We start from the raw sequence: 26124 nt of genomic DNA on the forward strand, positions 1-26124 counted from the left end.
TTTTTTAACATTACAAATATCTATCATTCTAATTTCTAAAAGCTGTTAGTTCATCGTCGAAAAATACTAAAAATTCACCACCAGTTTATATTAAATATAATGTAAACAATAAATATGTAACTTTCCTTTTCCTCTCCTTTCCTTTTATTTTTATTTTTATATTTTTTTAATTGGGGGAAAATATTCCCACAACCTCTATTTTTGAAGGTTTTTAATAATTTCTCCTGAGACACTTACTTTTTTTGTTTTTGTTTTATTTTATAAATAAATAATTACTTTCTTACTTACTATGCTTACTTAGTCAGAGTAAATCGGACATTGCCTTCTTTGCATTTAGGGTTGCTTCAAATTACGCTTTATTAAACAAAGCCGATTAAAAAGTACTGAAAAATAACATCGAAAAACGTTATAAATAAAACAAAAATTTTAAAAAGCTGTTTATTCAAAACTTGTTTTTCATATTTCTTGTGAATTGTATCTCCAGGTCAGCCTGGTGTTATATTTCACAAGAATTCCTTGATAAAAAAAAAATTCATTTTCCCGTAATATCAATCAGATAAATTACTGACAGACAATTTTCAATCTCCAGTTACAAAACGGGATTCACGGTGGAGACATTTACAGCTTTCAATACAACGTCTGATTTGTTGAAATCATGAAAATAGTGATTAAACTAGGTGTGGGACTTTTCTATGAATGTTTCTAGTCTAAACTTGAGTCGATACCGTTGTAGAAACTTTTGATTGAAGTAGTTAAAAGTGATTATTTTGTAGAAAATAGTGGAGCAGTAGATATTGTCCTGAACAATATATATGTATCCAAATAGATATTAATTTTTCTGCTTAACCCTATTTACCCTGAGGGGGGGGGTCAATTTGACCCCCCTCTCTTCGTTTTTATGCGATAACTCTAAAAGTATTTGAGCTAGGAAGCTCAAGTTTTCTGACTTTTCTAATTAAAACATGCCCATTATTTAAGGCTAAAAGCCGGGCTTTTATACCTACTGCCTGAGTCCTCAGGCATACTGCTAAATGCCTTATTTCACCTATACCAGACTAAATCTATATTTAGACCTACTTCAAGTCATTGGATTTAAACTTTTTGTTGCTCCTTGGGAAGCCTATAACAAAAGCAACCAGATTGCACAATTTTTGCAAAGAAATTTTAAACACACTTCTGCACAGACGCACATTTTTAGTTTTCTTAAATATATACTTTTAGGTTTTTGAAATTTTGAAAAGATTTCTGCGGATTTTAATTTACTGGGTCAAAATCTTTTTAAAAATGTATAATTTGTGGCAATTTGTGCAATATTTTGATTTAGGAAAATTTACCATTTTTTTAATAATTATTGAAGTAGAGACCATGGGCTTTACTCAAACGTATCAAATGTTATAGATTTGTATCACAATTAAAAATAGAGGTGGGAACCATGCATGAAACCAGACGTCAGGGTAAATAGGGTTAAATGAGAAACTGTCTGGGAACGAATTATTTAGTAGTTTGATCTAGGTTGCTGAACTACAAACACCAGGTTCAAATTTAAACCTCCAATTCAAAATTTAAGATTAAAAAAGGATTTAAATTTGAACCGGCGGTAGAAAATTTATTTAAATCAAAAAAAAAGTTTAAACTTTTTCTGTAATTTTTTTTTTAATGCTATTATATGAATATTTTCAAAAAAGAAATGCCGACTGTCACTGGCTCTGTAGGGTTAATAATTATATTCCAATCTCTTGTTCAAGGAAAAAATATATTAACAAATACCAAGTAAGTGATTTTTTCTAGAAAGCTTTCTACACAATTTATTTACATCTTAAATTTTAGCTTTTAATTGTTGCTCTATCTGCAAAACAACTTTTTGAAACAATTTTTTGTAATTCTGAGCATCGATGAAACTTACCTGGGGTTATGTGTACAAGGTGTGTGTACTGATGAAAGATGGTGTTGAAAGTTTCAAGACGTTATTTAAGATTAACTTCTTTAAAATATATTAGATTTGTTTCATTGCTCAGAAATATCTAATTAAGGCGATAACTCACTTGAACAGCTTCTATTTGTAAAAGTGTAACTATTTTCTGGTTAAATTGGATAATGTTAGGCTTTTCTGCGTATGAGGATTATATTATGGATCAATAATAACCTAATTTGAACAACGGAATTAATTCAAAGTATGTTAAATGCTTCTTCATTTCCGATGTGGTCTCGTAAAAATTGATTTGAGCGATTGTTCAGATTTTTAGTAGGCCATTGATATAGCATCTCCAACATTGAATGTATTAAATTATCTTTTAACACTATCCTTTACGAGAAATTTGCTGTGTGCACAGGGGGTACATGTATAAATAGATATATTGCTTCCAATATTTATTTCATTTCATTTGCAACTCGACATTTTTAGATTTAAAACATTTCTTCCTTTGAAGGTATATACTATAGGGGTTATTTTATAGAGCATTTATAGAGTTGGTTATCAGTTTTACAACAGTACCCTTTACCCCTGGTCAATGTCAAAGCAAGCTCTGACTTTCGATCACATTGGACCTATTATAGTCTAAGAAAAAAATTGCAATCATATGTTCTTGCAAAATCTATTTATATAGTAAACATGTTTGCAAAGGTTCAAAAAATTATACAATATACAATCTTGTGCATTCTGCTTCCTTATCATATTATTGGCTTTCAAAAAGCTAAAAGTTATCAAAATCTAACAAAAAATTTAGTTTGTTATTGAAAAAGTAGTCTTTCAGGCAGTGTGCCTAGGTTAGTAGTGCCTGGTTTTTGACCTAAAGGGAGGGTTATGAGTTTTCAGGAAAAGTCAGAAAATGTTAACAGCCTCAGACCAAATATTTTTTGAGTTATGTAAAAAAAAAACTACATGGACGTAAATATACGGTATTTTCACATGGCAAAGTAACGTCAGCTGATTTGAGTTCAGACTGTACGCGAGTGTACACTCTAGATATATACATGATATGTACGCGAGATATACATGAATCCGGGAAATATTTGAAAGATATAAACAGGGATATCTCAATCGAAATTACACAGTCCTTATAGATAAGTAAAGTTAACGTTCCAAAGATGCTTTACGAGAAATACATTAGAAAAATATCAAGACAGATTACTTCCGCATAATTTAATTCCCATTATAAACACAATGATAAAAGAGAATTCAAGCTAAATTATCTTTTTCATAAATCATTATTTCCATTCTTTCAGTGAAGGATTTTTAGATAAGAAACAAAACAAAGATTTCAAAGGTAAATTATTTTTAAACTAAAAACTAGACTAAAATAAACTAAACTAAACTAAACAAAAAAACTAAACTAAACTAAATTAAACTAAACTAAACAAAGATGACATAAAAAATATACTAAACTTAACTAAACTAAATTAAATTAAACTAAAATAAACAAAGAGGACATAAAAAATATACTAAACTTAACAAAAGTAAACAAAGATTTAATAAAAAATATATTAAACTCTACTAAACTAAACTAAACAAAGATGACATAAAAATTGTACTAAACTAAACTAAACAAAATTAAACTAAACTAAACAAAGATGACATAAAAAAATATACTAAACTTAACTAAACAAACTAAAAAAAGATTAAATAAAAAATATACTAAACTTAACTAAACTAAACTAAACAAAGATGACATAAAAAATGTACTAAACTAAACTAAAATAAATTAAACTAAACTAAGCAAAGATGACATAAAAAAATATACTAAACTTAACTAAACTAAACTGAACTAAACTATACTAAACAAATATGACATAAAAAATATACTAAACTAAACTAAATTAAACTAACTAAACTAAACCAAACAAAGATGACATAAAAAAATATACTAAACTTAACTAAACTAAACTAAACAAAGATGACATAAAAAATAAACTAAACCAAACTAAACTAAACTAAACTAAACTAAACTAAACTAAATTAAACTAAAATAAACGAACAAAAAAAACTAAACTTGAATAAATTAAAATAAACTAAACTAAACTTGAATAAACGAAACTAAAATAAACTGAACTAAAATATACGATACTTAAATAAACCAAACTACACTAAACTAAACTAAACTAAACTAAACATAACTAAACTAAACGAAGATGACATAAAAAAACATACTAAACTTAACTAAATTAAATTAAACTAAACTAAACAAAGATGACATAAAAAATATACTAAACTTAACTAAATTAAATTAAGCTAAACAAAACAAAGATGACATGCAAAATATATATATTTTTGTATTTTAAGATCTACCCTCGATGAGCAATCCATCTTTAGAATTTGAAGCTGTACATCAGGAATATACAGTTTCATCAGGAATTGATGTTTTTAAAAATAGTTTTAAAATAAGTTACAAAATTGAAAACTAGAAAAAGAACAACCCATGAATATAAGGGAGATATAACTGACTCGGTCCGCCCATGATTATACATGCTTTGCAGACGGGTACTCCATTTATATAAGAAATATTCAGAATAGGTTATTGTATATGCGGTAATTGTACATCAGACAAATATTTCTTATTCACATGGAGTACCCGTCTGAAATGCATGTATAATCATATGGTAGGGCTGGCAGTGTCAGTTATATCTCCCTTCTATTCCTTACTCCCTAGTCAGGACAGATGGAGTAAAATGTACGCTAGATTGTGACGTGTGTATTTTCCTTGATCAACTACACTGATCAACTACACTGATCAACTACACTGATCAACTACACTGATCATTGCGTTATTTGTGCAGTAGTTGGAAAGGGGAAATAATTCTTGCCTCTTACGTTTTTTCAAAAGGTGAGACTTGATCTATTTTTTTAATGCTTTGATTCTGCGCCTTAATGTATATATATAAAAGGATTATATTTATATAATGTTGTATCCTAGATTGTTCTTAATAAGAATGAACAGTCCCTTGAATACAATCGGATGCCAGAGGATCAGTACAGCCCGAACCTTAGAAGAGTAGACACGTAAATATACACGTCCGTCTGCCACTATCGTTCCGGGACTTGTACAACATAAAGCGAACATACAGCATACAGAGGGAACCTAACTGGGCGAGCTACATAGAAGAAGATGAACCAAGTTCTTGTCATAGTACGCAACCCCGCCTACCTTGCAGATGTTGAGCTGGATGAGGATGAAGTTGATCCAGCAGACCTTACTCCTCTGGTCAGTGGGAATGCTCCTATTGTTACTGCTCCAGCCTCAGAGGATGAAGACGTAGCTGAGGATGTTGTAGAGGACAGGAATGATGATGAGGATATGGAAGATGTCCCACAGATACTCAGGGACATCATCAGTAGTCTGGAGGAACTCAATAAGGAGATGAGAAGCATCCTGTCCCCTGCTCCTGGAGACACTGGCTCCCATCAGTCCTCTGTTGTCCCCCGTATTGAGGTATGGGACACAGGAAGGGCTTGGAAGCATGAATACAAGCTGTATCCTGACTCTAGTAGAAAAGAGATCAGTGACAGGTTGTTCAACCAGGTGGCGGATCTGCTTCAGATCATGCATGAGTGAATCAGCCAACAAACCTGGAATGAAAGAGATAGAGAACTGATAGACGGACAGGGGCGTACGAGGGTTTTTGTTTAGGGGGGGGGCACAATGTGCGCGCGTTAGCGCGCAAAAAAAAATTTTTGGCCCCCCCCTTGGCAAATTGTGCCCCCCCCCCCTTAAAAAGCCCTTTTTTGAAAAAATATTAATACCTTTTTAAAATTTTTTTTGCCCCCCCCCCTCCCACCTGGACTTGTTTTGTTCACCATAAAAATACACCAAAAAGACTACATTTTTGGGTGTTACTAACCTTAGAGTCTAAAAATTAGTCCTTTGCTTGAAAAACTAACTTTTTGACTTTATAAATTTATCACTTAACTCCATCACAGCTAACTAAATCAATAATCACAGCATCATTAAAAATTATATTTTTACTAATAAACGAAATTTCTTCTGAAATTTTTAGATAGAATTTACTCAATCTACATATTCACCAGCTCTTTTAAGCTACAATTTTCTGGGATTTGTTTGCAGAAACATTTTAATGATTTTTTTCAGTAGAGAGCTCAGACAGCCTTATAGGGTGTAAAGCTATACGTGCAAGATAAGTCTGCTCTCCGTCATAGTACATCTTGTGTAATGAAGTATTCTCTTTAGAAGGCTAAAACTTTTCTTTCCTTGTATTAACAGTGAATTTAGACGAATCCTAAGTCTTTGTCATTGTCAGGTGTTACTTTCTAAACGTAGTTTCCCTTTAATTTTGTATTTTTGGAACTCCCAGGCTAGGTACACCACTGTGCCTGACCTGAGGAAGGGAAATGGAAGCAGATGTAATATTAAAAGAGCCTCCCCCATGGGTGCCCCCCTCAGTCTCTCAGGGGGGGCACGCATAAGACTTGGTAAACTAACCGAGAAAGTGCTTAAAGATCAAGCTACTGAACCTAACATGTAAAGGGATCAAGGCGGATCATTATGTCATCGGAATATCTCCATATTATAGTGTGTATGCATTTATGAATATGTAAATAAATGTTACAACATTAATGAAAGCATGTTTATTACTTTGGGTGTTAATTATTGCACTAGCAAGTAATTATATAAAGGTTTACTCCGTGTGATGGAGATAGCCCGAAGTATAATGTTGCCAGGTTGCAAAGATAAGTCATTACATAAGGGTTAGTTCCGAGTGATGGAAATAACCCGATGTGCAATGTTATCAGGTTGCAAAGATAATTGATCCTATACAAGTATATAACTTGAAGTGTGATCTTATCAAAGTTTGCTAATTTAAGTTTGCCAATTTATTGCACATTTTTAGTAGTAAGAGAATACTACAATAAGAAAGGAATTAAATGTATACGTATTAAAGGAATGAAATGTATAGGTATTAAAGGAATGAAATGTATACGTATTAAAGGAATGAAATGTATACGTATTAAAGGAATGAAATTTGATGAAAAGAATGAAATAAATATCTATGAAAGGAAAGGGAATGAAAGGTATATATTTATGATAGAAATGAAAGGTATGTATATATATTCAAGGGATGAAAGATACATGTATGAAAGAAATGAAATGTTTATATATATAAAAGGTATGAACGGTATATATATATGAAAGGTTTGAAAAGTATATATATATGAAAGGAATGAAAAGTATATGAATGAAAGGAATGAAAGGCATATATATATAAAAGGTATGAACGGTATATATATATGAAAGGTTTGAAAAGTATATATATATGAAAGGAATGAAAAGTATATGAATGAAAGGAATGGCAGAATGAAGGTATAAGAGAAACAGTTGAAGCAGAGAAGCAAAGAATTCAGGATAAAGATGAATAAATTTAAAGATTTGGTTCATTAAAAACTACAAAAAAACTATAAAACTAAAATGCAATGTCAAACTTGGATACAAATCTTAAGTTCTTGTGTTTAAAGATTACCTTTTTACCTTTAACGTCATAGTTTTTGTACACACTGAAATATTTTTACCATTTGATTTATTTTTTATATGCACAACCATATATCTGTTTGTTGTTAGATGTACAAACTGTTCAAAGAGAACAATGTAATCAAAATCAGATTATATTCAAATTTATGACTGTATCGTGTTCTTTTATTTATCATTACTTCAGGCAAACTTAATTCACATTTAACGGTTTTAATAAAAACAATTATTATCAACTTTACTTTCAGTATATCAACTTTACTGACACTGTCTTGCTCACCCACCTCTGACCCTTTAGTAAAAGTAAATTCAACCTAAAGTCTGACCGCGTCAACCTTGTTGCACCGGGCGACACAGTACAAACTGGGACGGAACGGTTGACCCGGCTCGGAAATTCAAATGTACTACTGCTGCCCGTGTGCTTGTCAAATTTTTTGCTTCATTCTGAATATCTAGTTGTTAGGTGTAACTCCAGAATTCTCGCATTGTGTCCAGCATTAAATACTCTTGATGGGTAGAGATGGGTTTTGTGAACAAAAGAAATTTTTAAGAACGATTTTTTTTGTAAAAAAAAAAATATCCCAACAAAATATAGTGACTTAAGAGTTCTTGAATACAGGTGGACTCAATATTTGGAAATAGAAAAACCCTGCCAGATAAGCAAGGACGTGATGTTAGGAGTGTTAAAAACGAAATTCCATAAAAAAAAGATTTTAAGTTTTTAAATATTTTTTTTATCGGTGTAAAATTACGATTTTTACTAGTCAGTTTTTTTCAGTAATTGCAATAATACTTTTGTAAAGAAATTATCATGTATTTCATTTTTAAAGTATATGCAGACGTTTTTTAACTTACAAAGGGACGGTAAGCAAAATTTCAAGTGGTCCCGCATGCTAAGATCCCATGACCGATTCACAACGGTACCCAAAAAGCTTAGTCTGATTAAGTTTAAATTATATATCAACATTCATAACTTAAAAACTGGCTATTTTTAATTGTGGCTGTATAAAAGTGACTTGCGCTTTTTTACTGTTAGAGTTTAAACATAGAGTAACCTTGAAAACCGACTGTATGTTCCACAGAATTGATCAAATAAAGATTTCAAGAATTACGCTTTTAATGAGGCTTTGCCCTCTTTGCATGGAGGTTGACTTGAAATTACGAGTCCCCTTTAAAAAAAAAGAGTTTTCTGATATTTCAATATGATCGTAAATTTGGTTTTTATTTACCTAAACTGCAGTTGTCAAGTGCTAGTTCTTGGTGCAGGTAAATACTAACACAGAACTACTTAATTACTAAAATAAGCAAAAGGGAAACCAAATTTTAAACGGATATTATTATCGATCAATGGTATTGATTATGATGACCACCCCCCTCCCCCTTGTCGTTGTTCAAAGCTGTAAGGGAAAAATCATAGATAAAGATAGATTGCGCATAAGACGATATTTTTCATCTTGAAAGATATAAATATACAGAGATGTTTTAAAGATATTCCTATTATATAGATTACCTAGGTCGTTTGTGAATATTGGCTGTTCTTATGTCATTGAGTACTTGTGGTGTACATGAGTTCTGTAGAGAGAAATTTAAGTCAGTTTAGTCCTTCTCATGTCCTTCTTCAGTTCTCGTCAATATGATATAATTCTCAGTGAAATACTGTTGTTCAAATAGTTCCATTCCCGGAGTTATTTTATACTCTATTATGAAATCCATTAAAACACCAAACAACCCCGCTTATCACTGAAGTACACTTTGACCCCTAGAAGTACGAGTTCGCGGACTGTACAATTCTTGGTGGTTTTGCGTAAATCTATCTATCTATGCTTATTTATTTATCTACGGGAAAAATGGAAAACAAGACTTCACTTCCAGAAATTTTTAGCTTTACAAGTTTTCCCAAAAAATAATATTTTTTTCTTCACAAATCACCGCTGTATGTTCTTTTTCCTCCTCTTTTATCTGTATAATTTTATTTTAACCCTTTGCAGGGTTATGATACAGTTAAAACTAGAAAACGACATTAGGATGACGACATCTTAGAAATTCTTCAGTGTATTTGATAGTGTTTCAAAGCATAATTTTAATAGACACTTGTTAAACCACTAATTTATTAAAATGGGTCTTTTTACACTGCACAATTGATGTGTTTCATGCTCGTTGGTTTTTTTAAGTTATAGCTGGATCTTAAAAGTCGTCTTCCTATTCCAGAGTTTTCTGGTTGATCACTGTACATACATCAATGTTTATATGAACACAGGAATTGAGTCTTTGCTTTTCCCTAAACTAAGATTTTCTAATTCCTATATCTTTGCAACCGTATGATAATATTTCAAACTTAGATTATTTGATCCAAAAGAATTTATAATTTTAAATATCTAAGGTTTACGCAATTGGATTAAGAGATATGGGGATAAAAAAACAGTTTTGGGGCAAATCTCAATTTCATCGGCAACTATAACTTTTCTACATTTACACTAGCTATAAAGGTATGGCGGGGGTAACTGCGGCTAGAACTCTAAGAAAACTTGGAATAAATGATGTTATGGTAATTTTAGCTCATATATTTTAGCATAATAAATGTTTACGAAGTACTATCAACGATAGCCTTTATAATAATAACTTTATGATGGACTTTTATACAATATTCTACATTTTTGACTATTATATGAACTCTGACCCATGAATTTTTTTAAAAACCATTATATGGCCTATCTGGAAAAACTAAAAAATATCAGAAAAAAGAACAATTAAATATGTGATTAAATATGTGATTAAATATGTGATTAAATATGTGATTAAATATGTGATTAAATATCGAAATTCGTTTCATGATAGATCCATATTAATAATTTTCTTTATGATCGGAAAAAAAACATATTCTTTGCAAATAAAGATTTATGTTGGACTTAACAGATGCATTTGATTTATTTACATTTTCATTTCTTGACGTTATCCTACTACACAAATTATCCCATTATTTAAAGAAATACACTTTATTATCAAACTAAATATTTTTACATTTTTTTAGCTTGTTGAGGGATCAAATAGAATTGGAGGGAGGGTCAAAGATGTACAGTTTGGAGGTGTACATGTAGAGGTAAATGTACAGTTTGGAGGTGTACATGTAGAGGTAAATGTACAATTTGGAGGTGTACATGTAGAGGTAAATGTACAGTTTGGAGGTGTACATGTAGAGGTAAATGTACAGTTTAGAGGTGTACATGTAGAGGTAAATGTACAGTTTGGAGGTGTACATGTAGAGGTAAAAGTATAGTTTGGAGGTGTACATGTAAAGGTAAATGTACAGTTTGGAGGTGTAAATGTAGAGGTAAATGTACAGTTTGGAGGTGCACATGTAGAGGTAAATGTACTGTTTGGAATTGTACAAAATGTGGCAGTCATACAGTTTGGAACAGTGCAGTGTGCAATGTGCAATGTGCGATGTGCTGCAAGTACAATTTAGAGGAAAATGTGCTCATGTAGAGGAAAATGTGCTCATGTTGAGGAAATAGTAATATTGGAGGTGTACAACTGTACATTCAAACTTTTACTGTTCAGTAAACAAATTGAACATTTGTAAAGTTATGAACATGCTAAGGCAAGTGTTCATTAGCCAGCTTGTACCCAACTGATATACAGTGGTAGGCGATTATATTAATACAATGAAGACGACATTAGATTTCATTTTGATTTATATGAAGCTGTCAATTAAAAAATTCTTTTTGATTACTTGTAAACTTTCAATTCAAAAAAAACTTGTTAACAATTAAAACTTAAATAAAAAGCCGTCTTCATTTTATTGATAAATTTGCCTGCCCCTGTATATCTGTAAAATGTGTCTGAAATGACAAAATAGCATATTTCCAATATTGTATCCCCGAAATCCATAGTTTGAAAATGATTTGATATGTCCTAAATATAACCTGTGTAAAATGGGCCAATCTATAAAGGAATTAAGTTTTTGATATGTATATATACCAAATTTTATAAATATATATATACCAAATTTTATAAATATATATATAACCAAATTTTGTAATTTCTATTTGCATACAAAACTTAAATTATTTGATCCAACATAATTAATAGTTTGAAATATCTAAGGTTATCGACATTGGGTTGCAAAGATATAGGAACTCAATTCCTTTAAATTATAGGTTGGAGCTAACTGGGTTCATTTCTCCCAAATGGGTGAAAATGATACAAATTCTGTAGAGGAGATGTGTAAATCTGGTGGTCTCAACATGATCCAGGATCCATACGATGATTATATATTTAGGTAAAACTTTACAAAAAACATTAAACATTTATGAGATTTTTATGACAAAATAGATAATTATCTACAGTGATAACTAGAAAACTCTGGACTTTTAGAATCAAGATATAACTTTCAAAGTCTAATACGCATGAAACACGGTAATTGTGCAGTGTAAACAGACCCATTTAATTAAATTGGTGTTTTAAGAAGTGTCTCGTATTGTAACAACATCAAATACACTTATACGTATTTCTATAATGTCGTCTTCCTATTCCATTGTATTTTACTACAGATAGATCAAATGTCTTATCTTATAAGTAAATCAACTAAGGAATTGAGTCTTTGTCACAAACTCAAATTCAAATCATATTCATAGGAACTTGATGGTGTACACCTTTTTTATTTTACACTTATATTATTTGATTTTACAGATTTAAAAGTTTGAAACGCTATAATGCTCTTCCCTCTACTACGAATCAATTCTTCTCAAACTTCAATCGGTGTTGTTAAACTTATGCCAAATGAGATATTGATGATGACCTAAAAACAAATTCACTTTTCTGGGTTTAAAACTTTTAATTCATTTATCTAGACTACAAATTATCTTTAAAATTGGTTATGCTTTTGCTACAAGTTCCCTTGTTTTTTGGGACGCCCAGTAGAACAAAGAAAGAAATTGAGTCTGATTTTCTAATCCATATATCTTTGCAACATAATATTGTAGACCTTGATATTTATTACTATTAATTCTGTTAGAATAAAAATAATCTAAGTTTGACATATCAAATGTTTAAGCCGACAGGTTAACAGGATTGGAAAACCTGAGTTTGTGGCGAGGACCCGATATCTTTGTAAAGTTTTTTTTAAAACCCTAAATGACTTGCCTAAAAATGCAGATAACTGATTAGATGCTCGTTTGAAACTATGGTTTCATGGAGAATGTTTTATATGTTCTGTAGAGAGGGTTGTTAATCGTTTTTAAGTTCTGTAACTGTAGGTAGGGTTGTTAATCGTTTATATGTTCTGTAGGGGGGGTTGTTAATCGTTTATATGTTCTGTAGGTAGGGTTGTTAATAGTTTATATGTTCTGTGTAGGGTTGTTAATAGTTTATATGTTCTGTAGGCAGGGTTGTTAATAGTTTATATGTTCTGTAGAGAGGGTTGTTATATAGTTTATATGTTCTGTAGAGAGGGTTGTTATATAGTTTATATGTTCTGTTACAGGGTTGTTAATAGTTCACATGTTCTGTAAGTAGGGTTGTTAATAGTGTACATGTTCTGTAGGTAGGGTTGTTAATCGTTTATATCTTCTGTAGGGGGGGTTGTTAATCGTTTATATGTTCTGTAGGTAGGGTTGTTAATAGTTTACATGCTCTGTAGGTAGGGTTGTTAATAGTTTATATGTTCTGTAGGTAGGGTTGTTAATAGTTTTTATGTTCTGTAGGTAGGGTTGTTAATCGTTTATATGTTCTGTAGGTGGGGTTGTTAATAGTTTATATGTTCTGTTACAGGGTTGTTAACAGTTCACATGTTCTGATGGTAGGGTTGTTAATAGTTTATATATTCTGTAGGTAGGGTTGTTAATCGTTTATATGTTCTGTAGGGAGGGTTGTTAATCGTGTATTTGTTCTGTAGGGAGGGTTGTTAATCGTTTATACGTTCTGTAGGTAGAGTTGTTAATAGTTTACATGTTCTGTAGGTAAAGTTGTTAATAGTTTACATGCTCTGTAGAGAGGGTTGTTAATAGTTTACATGTTCTGATGGTAGTGTTGTTATATAGTTTATATGTTCTGTAGGGAGGGTTGTAAATAGTTTATATATTCTGTAGAGAGGGTTGTTAATAGTTTATATGTTCTGTAGGTAGGGTTGTTAATAGTTTACATGTTCTGTAGGTAGGGTTGTTAATAGTTTATATGTTCAGTAATTCGTTATAATGTTTTTTTTTCTAAAAGTGATAGTTACTTTTAAAAAAAAAAACATTCGTTTTGAACTTATAAGAAACGAAAGATGATCGTTTTTTTTAAAAGATCGGTTTAAAAAAATTTCGCTGATGAATTTCAGGTTTTTGACAATTCATTTCAATTTTTTTTCAGGAAGATAAGCATAAGGATGTTATCTTAAACGTTTTTTGACCCAAGGGGTTTCTGATCTAAGGATTTTCCTACCAAAAAAAATGTATTAACGATCGTCAAAAATTAAAGTCGACCTATTTTCGTTAACGAAACGCCGAACTTTTTCAAAAACGATCGATTTTAAAAACGACCATTTCGTTTTCGTTTTTTTCTTTGTCGTTTTTAAAAAAAAAACTCTCGTTTTTTTTTAAAAAGTGAAAATGATCCAACCCTTTCTGTAGGTATGAGGGGAAGAATGTGACTGCTGAGGCTAATGAAGGATTTGAACGCTATGAAGAAGCACTGGAACATGTTAGAACTATAGGGGAGAGGAAGGAACAGGTGAAAATAAAAACTATTTTGAAATTCTTTTTTTTTACAGGGAAAGTTTTTAAAAGCGATCTTTTACATTTTATTTATTAATATTTTGTGAAAATTGGGTGGCAATGCAATAACCAATTTCAAACTAATAAACAAACATGAAAGTATGTTCATTGTTTAATTTTTCCAAACAAATAGCGTTTCAGTAGATTAACCCTATCCTGATTGGGCTATTTTTGTCTAATATAGATGGCCTGGGGTGGGGGTGTGCCACCCCCTCCTAAGATTTTGCTCTTAGAGTTTAGATAGGGAAGTGTGATCTATTTCCATAGTCCAACTTGCAAGGCCTGCTCATTAAAACAAATTTTACTTCTATCATTAACGGTCTTGAGGGTCTTTAATTTTCACAAATATTAACATATGACACATGTTTGTATATCCATTTTTCAACGCCTTTCCAAATATTTAAGTCTTAGCCTTGCAGCTTAATTAATAACAATTTTTATTGTTGAAATAATGAAGAAGTTTTAACGTTCTAATGTAAGCCATTTTTAAGTTATTCAGAATAAACCACAAGAGGGGGAACACCCCCCCTCCCTCTCATTATAGAGTTAATAAGGATATATCTGACATCCTTGATCAGTCAAAAGTTTAAATGATACATGATTCATTGTTCCAATTTTTCCAGCTATAAACATCCCTGCTAATTTTTCTAATTTTTCCAGTACGGTGAACCTGATGTGAATTTCCGCGTTGGATTATCCATGGCGAGCTGGAGACCTTTAACCCCAGTAGAGAGAGCAGTGGAGTTCTTTAGCTTTGATTTCGAGTTCGGAGAGGAACCTGAGGAAACAGGACTCAGGAGCAATTATCAAGTAAATCATGATCACAACAAACTAAAATAAATTTTACGCAAGATTTTTTTCTTCGATGTTTTCAATTATTAGTTCCCTTATTGAAGATCTATTTAGAAGAAATAAATGTTTTAGATTTCTAAAGTTATCGGTTGTTCAGATTTTTTTTAAACACCAACCAGCAGTTTGACCGTCCTTCACATCTAACCTATGCATCAACAAAAATATTTATTGCAAAATTTATTCACGACTATATAGTTGAGAAGGAGAAGAAGGATTTGGGCGTTCTAGTGTAAACCACAACGGGGAGGGGGGGGGGTGGAAAACACCCCCTCTCCGATCAAAATAGGGATTAAATAGAGAAATGTCAAAAGTTTCTATCAATTAAAATCACCATATCATTTTAAAATTTGTCTTAGTCATAATTGGTGAGTTGTTTGGAAGTTCTTAAAAATGAGTCAACATCTTTTTAAATTATTCTCTCATGTAAACTTCTTAGGTGCTGAAAGAACACAAGAGACTGGACCAGTTTGTATCTGACAAGGAATGATTTAAAAACCTTTTTGAATAAAATGAATTTAAAATCAGTAAAAATATTACGGATTTGAAGATTATTTGAAAACATTTTTGGGGAAATCTTCATTAGTTGAAGCCATTTATGCAGACCTTCGATATTTTTCAGGTTTTAAAGATTAGAAAATAATATTTTGTGGCGAATTTTATTCTTATATTAATATTAATCCATAGATTTTTCAAAATTTTATAAAAAAAAAATAAAAATTTTTAATTTGAATTATACATTTTACTTCCCGTTTTTAAACCATGTTAAAGAGAGGTTACAGTCAAATTATCCATAATATGGTGGAAAAGGATCTGGATTTGAAGGTAAGGGGAAAAGTCCTTTGTTTAAAGGTAAGGGGGAAAAAACCTCAATTTAAAGGAAAAGGGAAAAGTCCGAAATTTGAATGTGAGAGGAAAACCTGGAATTAAAGGTAAAGGGAAAAAACCTGAACTTGAAGGTAAGGGGAAAAGACCTGTATTTTTATGTTAGGGAAAAACCTCAATTGGAAGGTAAGGGGAAAAGGACCTGGAATTGAAGGTAAGAGTAAAAGGATTTGGAATTAAAGGTAAAGGGGAAAAGGACCTGGAATTAAAGGTAAGGGGAAATTGACCTGGAATTAAAGGTAAGGAAAAAAGACCTGAATTTGAAGGAAAGGAGAAAGTCCAGGATTTGAAGGTTAATATATCTTGGCATCCAAAGAATTCAGTTAATTCCTTGGATATCTTATACAACTCACTAGTCAAGCATAACCGATTTTAGCCCTGGTATAATAATGTTTTTTTCCATACAAAACTTGATCTTTGTGTAATGCATGATTTGATAAATCTATAAATAAATAATATTTTGTATTTTGACTCAAGTGCAAGACGACATTAAATATAATCTCTATTATTCTGCTACAGGGTGTCCCACGAAACATGACAGTTGGAAGATGGTTTTGAATGTCTTCTTCCATACACTGTATTTAATATTAAAGTCCTGTTAATAAAGCTGACGACTCATATGCAGGGTGTCCCACGAAACATAACAATTGGTAAATTGTTTTAAATGTCGTCTTCCATACATTGTATTTTATATTGAAGGCTGTTTGCAGTTTATTTCGTTTAAAAAAATCTTTTGATCAAATCTGTAGCAGATTTGTCATAAAAAAGTACTCAAAAAAGTTATACTGACAATGATTGTATTTGGACGCATAGGCTCTTTTAACTAAAAATTGTATTTTGTGTATAACTTATATATATATATGTATATATATATATATATATATCCATAGACACAGTGTTTCGTCCTATTAGGACTCATCAGTATGGCTCTAATCATCAGATTTTGATTTTGCAGTTGATAGGGCTTAGATAATATTTTATATAATCTAAGGATATATATATATATACTATAATTTCTTTTATCAAGGAAAATGTGAACTTTTTCTTAAATGATTATGTTCGAGAAATTCACTATAACGAACCCGGGGAAAAAAAGGTTTGCATACTTTTACTTTTTTTATGAAAAAAATCATACAAATCTATTTGAACCCTCCCCCCCCCTGTAGACATGTTTTGTTTAATCGGTATAGACTGAAGTGTAAAACATATTCCAAGCCGAATTTTTCTGGCCCCGCTCATTAATTGTCCTCTAACTTTAATCATCGCGGGAAGGTTTAAAACATGTTAAAAAAAAAGTAAAATTATAAATATGTCAGTTTTGACTAAATATATTGAACGATACAATTTGCAATACATGTTTTGATAATTTTTTTTGAAAAATTGACTAAACTTTTTATTGTAATTCAATACTTAATTCATAAGAAAGACAGAAAAAGATTTTTTTTAAATTGCCTATTTTTCAAGAAGTTTCAATGTGAACTAACGGGTAAAGTGGAGCAAAAAAATCTCTCCCCCCCCCCCTTAGCCTTTCTAAATTAAATTTGAAAATATGTCTCCTCCTTTAACAGGAAAAAATTCAACCATTGTGTGTGTGATTATTTAGATACGTGTTAAAACAAAGAACAAAAAGGATGGATCAATAAATATTTACAGGTAAAGAGAAAATCTCGGGGGAAAATTTTAAGAATTAGAAAAAAAACTTTTAGTATAGTTATCAGTTTCTTTCCATCATAATCCTAAACAATTTTATTCTAAAATTATTTTTTTTTCTCAAAAATATAATTCGTTGTTTAGAGCTGATTATGTAATTGTAACATTTAGTATCGGAGTTTTAGCATCAAACTTTGTAAAGGTATTATTCTAATATTCTAATCTTCAAATCTTCTAATCTTCATATCTTCTAATCTTCTAATCATCTAATCTTGTAATTTTGTAATCTTAAAATCTTCTAATCTTAAAATCTTCTAATTTTCTAATCTTCTAATATAATAATCTGCTTTTCTTCCATTTTCTTATCTTCCAATCTTCTCATCTTCTAATCTTCTAATCTTCTAATCTTCTAATCTTCTAATCTACTAAATTTCTAATTTTCTAATTTTCTAATCTTCTAGTTTTCTAATCTTCTAATCTTCTAATCTTCTAATCTTATAATTTTCTAATTTTCTAATCTTCTAGTTTTCTTATCTGCTTATCTTCTAATCTTTTAATCTTTTAATATTTTAGTTTGAACCTAAACTGCCAATCTGGAAAGAAGAGATAATGTATATGTACCAGATGGTCAGGTATTTTCTATGGTATCCCAAACAACATTTTTACAAATGACAATTTCCCAAGTGGCAACTTTCCAAATGGCCGGGGCCAAGGGTTGCGACTAGAACAGGCTGGGGACTGAGTGCTGCAGCTAGGACAGGTTTGGGAAGTTCCTGGCTGGGAAATTTTACAGTTGGAAAGTTCAAAATTGTCCCTGATGAAGTTGCTCTTGGGAAAAATCCTTTGGGAAACTACCTAACATCTTTGCTATTAGTTAAAAATACACGTTTTGTGCCATTGTGAACTTTGGCAAGTTTTTTGTGTATGTAAACTACACTTCAGAAATGTAAACTGGATTTGGAATGTTAAAAGATGTAAATATCAATGTATCAATGTTACAGATAAATTTTGATATACAAAAACATAAACACTCCCTTGCAGTACACATTCTGCTGTAGGAAATTCGTTCTATAACTTGACATCATACTTCCAATTGTTTGCAATATCAGCATGGGAATCTCATATTTAACATAATGACAAAATGACCTCGTTTGCCGCTCTAAAAAAAAAAATTTTAAACTCAGGAAGTACAGCAAAAGTCCTTAGTATTGTTCTTTATCATTTTTTAAATAAGTGAGCAATGTCTTTCAGTTAAAAGTCATTAGATTTTCACAGGGTAAACTTTAGTTATACTTGTACCCTACCAGAGACCCAATTTAATGCATTTAAGCTACCACCGTAAGTTTAAATTTTAATCACCAATTCAAATCCTTAACCCTATATTGACCCCCCCCCCAGCGTGTCCTGGTTTTCAAGTACCCCAGCGGGGATAGGGTTAATCGGTGATTCAAATTTGAACCAGTAGTTTTGGTAATGATGCAGATCAAATTCATTTAAACTCTGTCTCAGGTATATCAAGATATTTGTCAAGTTTCCCTCAAACATTACAGCTTTCTGGGATGATAACCACTATATCATGTATGTCGACCCAACTCAACGGGGAAATTACCAGGTTCAATTTTTATCAATTATTTACTTTTGAAAATGTTTTTTTCGTTCATCGTTAGTACTAAGCACCAAACTACCAAAAAGTTTTGTTGCTATTCATACAGTGATTACCAGAAAACTGTAAAATATGAAGACAACATTAAAGCAATACCAGAGCGCATTTGTTGTCTGGGTCTGTTTGCACTGCAAATTTACTGGGCCTCATGTTCATTAGACTATTTTTAAAGTCATAAGTTGAGTCTAAAAGTTTACTTCCTATTCCAGAGTATATCTTGTTATTACTGTTTCAAAGTTTTGGATAACTCTTAATCATAAATTAGAAAACCTTATCACCTATTTCTAACCATTTAATTTAACCATGGTTTAGGCCTTAAGTTGTGGATTTTGATGCCATCATTTGTTTGTGACTGCCAACAAATATGGTCCCACATGGAAGGATTTGTGGGCCCCAATACCAAACCCTAGTTCTATTCAATTTTATCTGACATTGCATGCCAAAATAAATATTTGATTTTTACAGATCTGGCAAAACCTTGAATCGAGGGGTAAATATTTCCCGACAGGAACCAACCTTCTTCTAGTCACAGTTCTAGGTAAATATGATTTAGGTAAACAGAGGAGTTACTAATATTTAATGTAGTGGTATTCAGTAATAATCTGACGTTATGATATTCAAATATATATATCATAGTTATGACAAGTAAATTTTTTTTCCGATTTACAATTTTTTTTTGTAATTTGTATTTTGTAATTCTGAGCTTCCCTGAACTTGTCCTGGGGTTATTTATGCTTGAAATACATAACAATTGTTTGATTAGGAAATAACTGGGAAAGAGTTCAACATCTTACCAAAAATCAAATCAAACATGAACTTTTTGCTGTCCTGAGGTAAATTTATGATACCTCTTTTTTTGTAAATACAATACGCTGTAGGACTGCAATAATTTTAAATCTTATGCAGTTTAAAGCACTAGTGTTTTAAAGTCATGTTACTGCTTAGAAGTATTATTCAATAACATGCACTTGGTATTCCAAAAAGACTATTTCAATGTTTCACTCAAAAGAAAAGAGTTTAGGATAAAATTTTGACTCCGTCTTACTTTTCGCTTTGTGAAAGAATGAAGCAATTATAGAGTTGTAGGAACAAAGCAAGCACAAGGTATAAGACTGTACACAGTGATCTGAAGATTGCCAGCTTTTGCACAAAAATTGATGAGATACAAATGCCTTTGAAAATCTGAAGTCTCGTCCTTTCATTACCCTGTACATTATGTGAAATCTCATATTTAGCTTTTCTTTGATTTTTGCAGGAATATGTACGGAGATAAAGCTGTAGAACCTGAGGATATTTTGATCCCAGACTGGAACCATAATCCTCTTTTCTTCGGATCATATTCAAACTGGCCAATAGGTTAGTTCAGACACCGGAGGGGATATTTTTTTGTCATCAAAAAATATTTTTCTCCAAATGTTTGTCAAATTATTTTTCATCAATATTTGTTTTAAAAAAGCAGTGCTTGAGATTTTAATTAATGCGATACGGGGAAAAAATCAATCATAAAACAAACTTTAAGGTTAACCCTACCTCTGCTGGGGTACTTGAAAACCAGGATATGCTGGGGGGAGGGGGTCAATTTGACCCCCCTCTAAATCCCATGTTTAATGTCCAAATATGACAAATGATACATCATTGGAAAGCTCTTGAGCTCTACTTTTATAATCTGCAAAAAAATTCAAATTTGCAAAGATTGATTTTTTAATCGCAAAATCCAGTTATATTAGTAAAACTGTTTGCAAAAAAAAAAATTGTCCAAAAAATGAAAAATTATACATATTTGAAAAGCCCTTGACCATGCCATTTCAAATATGCAAACTTTTAAATAACCTGATTTTTAATCAAGAAAAACTAAAAAATCAAATTTCCTTTGACAGGTTGTTTGCAAAACATTTGCAATTTTTTTTCGCAAAACTTGTGCAATTCGTTTCCTTATGTCAAAGGTTTTCCAAAAAGCTAAATTTTATCAAAATCTGACAAGTGGAAGGGGGTCAAAACGAAGATTTAGTTTGTTACAGTAAAAAGCAGCCATTTAGGCAGTGTGCCTGAGGAGTCAGGCAGTTAGTATTAAAGCCCGGTTTTAGGCCTAAAGGGAGGGCTTTGTGTATGTAGGAAAAGTTTCAACAGCCTCAGACCTATACTTTTTGAGTTATGTTTAAAAAAACTACTGGGGGGTCAAATTGACCCCCCCCCCCCAGCAGGAATAGGGTTAACTAAAATTTCGATGACAAATCCATACTACTAAAAACCTAGCTATATTGGAGTCTTTAAAAGCAATAATTTGTTCAATAGATTTTGTTGTGACAAGAAATGGGGGGGGGGAAGGCGGTTTTAGTTACAATTATTGTTTAAGAAAACTGAATTTAGTTAAATTAGCACCATACAAATTGTCTTTGATTCAAGTCTTAATTTAGACTTGGATTAATTTGTATTGCTTTCCATGAATCATATTTCTTTAACTAGGTTGACAACAAAATGGCCCAGAGAATTAAAGACGTTTTCTAGTTGTCTTTTAATTGTCAAGAAAATCTTAGATTTTATTTTTTGTCAAAAAATTAAAAAATTATTTTAATTTCAATCTGTTCCTTAGGGGTGACAAAAAATACCTTTAAAAACTTAGCCGCTCCAGTTGGAAGATTATATTTTGCAGGTATCATAACTTGCATTTTTGTTTCTATTAAAAAGGGTAAAACTATTAAGTCCCTTCCTAATTAACCCTATTTATGACCCTCAGGTAAGTCTGAAATCGGGTCCCTGGGAGACCCAACGGTGGGGTATTTTAGGGGGGGGGGGGTGACTGGTTTTGTCAAAATATTCCTCTTAAAATGCATTTGCCTTGTGTTTCATGATGAAGATGTACGAAATGAATACATTCTGATATTCTAATTTACAAACATAAAATAGTTTCAATAGAACTGATTTATAATGATTTCAATGTTAAATTGATTTTCCCGTTCATATACCTAAATCCTTGAATGGATCCTGAAAGATGTAGGGGCGCCGCGCTGCCTGCCGAAGTTTTGGTCTCTCATGCTTGTATAAAATACGCATTTTAAGAGTTTTCACGGAAATAACAAGTTTTAGAACTTCAATGCAACAATACTAAAACTCTTCTCTTCTCTCTCTCAAACAAATGTTTGAGCTCCCGGGCCTTATTTGCCTTGAATAAGAGGTTGGTGTTAACTAAATATCGCTGTACCCCTACCTCCCTGATACTCCCACCTATTTTGGGAAAAGGAGATGTCTTAATAGGGTTAAACCTTCTCTCTTTAGCTAAAACCAGAGCAAACTAGAGGTGAAGTTTAATTGGTCCGCGTAGTTCAACTACTTCTTCTTTTTTCATCAGGTGAAGCATGTAGCGAGGATTTCCCAGGCTATCTTCACGGAGCTGTACAAAGGTATTTTTAGACAACATTTTATTTTTTCTCTTTTTGTGACTTAAAAAATATAATCTTTACATGACAAGGTTAGTACAGTTGTTATAATTCTTCTCATAGTATCTTGATTATCGACCAAACCTGCATGTTCTTGATAATTTTTTTAAGTTTTTAAGATTTGTTGAAAAATTGAATCTCTCTTGTGAATTCAATCAATTCAGTCTATTCAAAACACTATGAAAGGGCCGGGGGATAGAGTTACAGACAATATTTTTAAACATAGAAATAATTAAATTTTTGCAAGGATGAGAAAGTTTAAAATCATAGTATTTTCAGGCCGAGGCGTATTCAGGGGGGATTTGAGAGCTAAGCCCTTCCTGGACCAGTAAAATCCCCCCCAAAAGGGGAAAAAATTAAGCCCCCCCTCTTAAACATATTCCTGAACACCCCCTGTTTTCAGGGTGTCCCACTTATCTTATATATAAAGCTTGAATTTCATGAATGACAATGTTTTATGTAAATTCAATGAACGCTTAGACGTCATCACTTCTTTTAACTTTGCAATCGTGAAATTATTACAGAATTTATTTTTTGGTGATAAGGTGCGGTCAAGACGGCGTGTTTAAAAAGTCCAGCACAGTAAATAACTTTTTTATAGATAAAGCTACAAATCTAAAATTGATTCATATTAAAAACTGTAAATTTCTAGTGGTGAATCTACTTTTTATTTCTAGTGGTGAATCTTCTGTTTATTTCTGGTGGTAAGGAATATCTTGTTTTATTATATAGATAATAATAAAACTAACAATTAAAATCATTATTATTCTCTTTTGTAAATAGCTATATAAACATGTTAATATACTGTGAACCAGAAAACTCTCAAATATGACTTTTAGAATCAAGTTGTAAATGTACATTAATGAACATAAGACATAGCAATTGTGCAGTGTATACAGGTCCATTTCACTCAATTTTAGATTTTAAAAGTGTCCAGGAAAACTATTTGATTCGTAAATTGTAACAACATCAAATACACTTAATTATTGCTAAATATAATGGCGCCAATTGTAAGTTGTATTCCATTGTTTTCTGGTTATCACTGTAGCTGTGATTTTGTCAATTTGTAAATTTCCCCCCTAAATTTTATTTTAGGTAAAATATCTTCAAGTACATTTATTCATTATAGATATCATAAAATATACCATGAATTTATAAAGTTTTCAAAAAATATTGTAACTGTAAATTACAATGATAAATTTGATAACATAAATTTGATGATTTTAAATGATACAGAAGTAATCTTTGTAATTTTCAAAATTATAAATAAAGTTTTTTGTTTTTAAATTATTTCATGTGTTTTGCTATTGGAGTTAAATCTATCAGTCAATTGTTCATAAATAAGTTTTCCCGATTAGGCTATATTTGGGGATTGGGGAGGGGGGTACAGGCTTTCGTCGAAAAATGATCGATATTGATCGCTACTAATTTTACTTTTATTCTTACATTTGCGAACATTTGCTAAAAACGACTTATACCAAAGAACATAGCGTCCATACAAATTCAGAAAGTTGCAACATTCGACTAGAATGAGGGAGGGAAGGCAACCTCCCCCGCACAGCTTCCAAACCTCATTTTACCTATTTTTGGGGCAGTGTGGGTCCCCATAGGCTTCCGAACTTCCCCCAAACAATCTTTCGTTTCTAATCGTCAATTTCTACTTAAACAGTGTAAGCATCAAATCAGTTCCATGCAAAAGTAGGTGTCCGAGATGAATCTTACAAGAATCAATAGATGGTTTGTCAAAAATATCCACTCCTTTCCTAACCTTTCTCATTCCATTTGTCATATTTTAATAGCATATTTCTGACAATGGGTCCTAAACATTTCCAAACCCTGCTTGGCAGTGACTTTTATTTTCCAACCTGTAAGAATATATATAGTGAATATGAAAAAGCTGTATCATTAATTCGCACTTATTTCACAATATAAATTATCAGAAAAATTTGACACCTTTTCATGGAGCGCACACAGTAACACTCTTTTATGCTTAATTTAAATTTATGGCGCCAAGCATAGAGAAAAGAACCGAAGAGATAAAGCTTACCAAAGCTTACCTCAGATGTACACAACCGACCACCTTATTGATTAATTAATAGGGTGGTTGGTTGTGTACATCACAATATGTTTACGTATCTAACACCGCACACATGTATATAGAGTGAATAGTGATCATATTTCTTGTGGCTGAATAAACGTAGATCAGAGATACGAGAGTTACAGAGATCGATTATCAGCTAAAATATGCGATATTTTCCACAATATGTTCAAGAATTGTACACGACCAATCAGCAAACATCTGTATTCAGGGATATTTAAGGATCCTTTGGATACAAAAGACAAAATCTTCAAAAAAGACTGAATTCATAAAGGTTATGTTTTATGTTATAAATTGGAATATTGATTTAAAAGTTATAAAACTTAACCCTTGAATGGGTATTATATTCAACAAGTGGCCGTGAGATGGCACTCTTAAAAACATAGCATGTCGTGTCGGGTCAACTTAGACCTATGTAGCCCACCCTGTGAAAGGAGATAAGCAGTCTGTGTAGTCTGTGATGTAGATAATTGAATATTTATAAAGATAGTTAGATAGACACTTAATATGGCTTGTAAACACATGTTCCAGTTAACCTTATCCCTGCTGGGGTACTTGAAAACCAGGATATGCTGAAAGGGGGGTCAATTTGACCCCCCCTCTAAATCCCATGTTTATTTAGGCCTAAAGGGAGGGCTTTGGGTATTTAAGAAAAGTCAGAAAATTTCAACAGCCTCAGACCAATACTTTTTGAGTTATGTAAAAAAAACTAAAGGAGGGGGGGTCAAATTGTTGTGTGCGGTGTTAGTTTGTTTATGTTAAGACAAGAATGACAAAATATTGCATCATGAGAAAATGAACTATATATCTCTGGAATTATATTGTCAAATCGTCAAATGTTAGCATTGAACATCATCGAATTCTTTTTATATAACGAAAGCAATTCTAATACATAAAATCTCCCTCAGAAATACGATCACTCTATAGCCATATACAAGTGTATACAGTGTTTTAGATACGTAAACATATCGTGATGAACACAACCAACCACCCTATTAATTCATTAATGTAAACAACCAACCACCCTATTAATTAAGTAATAGCACCGTAAGCTTTACCTCTCTTCATTTCCTTTCTCTATGGCGACAAGCTAGGTATCAAATTAAAGAATAGATTCACAAAAGAGAAACAGAATATAAAAATGTATGATCAGCTCTTTTTAAAATTTTGTTAAAATTAAAATAATAAAATAAATCTGAAAAATGATATATTTGTGCTTAACATTCTGAATTTAACCCTATCCTAATAAAGATGGAGGGGGGGGGGATAATTAAAAGGAAATCAGAACAAATTTGAAAAACAGTTATTTTTACTTTTG

The 26124-nt window shown here is 31.6% G+C and overlaps 1 protein-coding gene across 2 annotated transcripts; it reads left to right on the forward strand.

The window, feature by feature from the left end:
- The first annotated feature begins 1683 nt into the window (after positions 1-1683).
- On the forward strand, positions 1684-22726 carry LOC111713570 (polyamine oxidase). 2 transcript variants are annotated; one of them, XM_023488449.1, is made up of 23 exons: positions 1684-1770; positions 3223-3263; positions 4277-4326; positions 7295-7351; positions 8092-8150; positions 8713-8738; positions 9959-10017; positions 10501-10569; positions 11630-11751; positions 14084-14183; positions 14888-15037; positions 15516-15560; positions 15848-15901; positions 16989-17057; positions 17565-17614; positions 17756-17813; positions 18185-18243; positions 19121-19223; positions 19740-19812; positions 20038-20107; positions 20530-20630; positions 21865-21924; positions 22621-22726. In XM_023488449.1, the coding sequence occupies exons 1-23, from the start codon at positions 1688-1690 to the stop codon at positions 22680-22682; spliced, it is 1620 nt and encodes a 539-aa protein (XP_023344217.1). In that variant the 5' UTR covers positions 1684-1687; the 3' UTR covers positions 22683-22726. The 2 variants fall into 2 exon arrangements, with proteins under 2 accessions (XP_023344217.1, XP_023344218.1); XM_023488450.1 differs by lacking the exon at positions 21865-21924 and having other exon boundaries at positions 22621-22697.
- Positions 22727-26124: the final 3398 nt, after the last annotated feature.

Source organism: Eurytemora carolleeae, unplaced genomic scaffold (genome assembly GCF_000591075.1).
Source record: "Eurytemora carolleeae unplaced genomic scaffold, Eaff_2.0 scaffold1448, whole genome shotgun sequence".
Classification (NCBI taxonomy): Eukaryota; Metazoa; Arthropoda; class Copepoda; order Calanoida; family Temoridae; genus Eurytemora; species Eurytemora carolleeae.

Bases quoted from the DNA above. Each gene is read 5' to 3' on its own strand.
- LOC111713570 (XM_023488449.1), top strand. From the start codon at position 1,688: ATGCCGACTGTCACTGGCTCTGTAGGGTTAATAATTATATTCCAATCT. The intron at 19,813-20,037 runs GTAAATATGATT...TTGTTTGATTAG, and splicing joins TCTTCTAGTCACAGTTCTAG to GAAATAACTGGGAAAGAGTT. The intron at 20,631-21,864 runs GTTAGTTCAGAC...TCTGTTCCTTAG, and splicing joins ATATTCAAACTGGCCAATAG to GGGTGACAAAAAATACCTTT.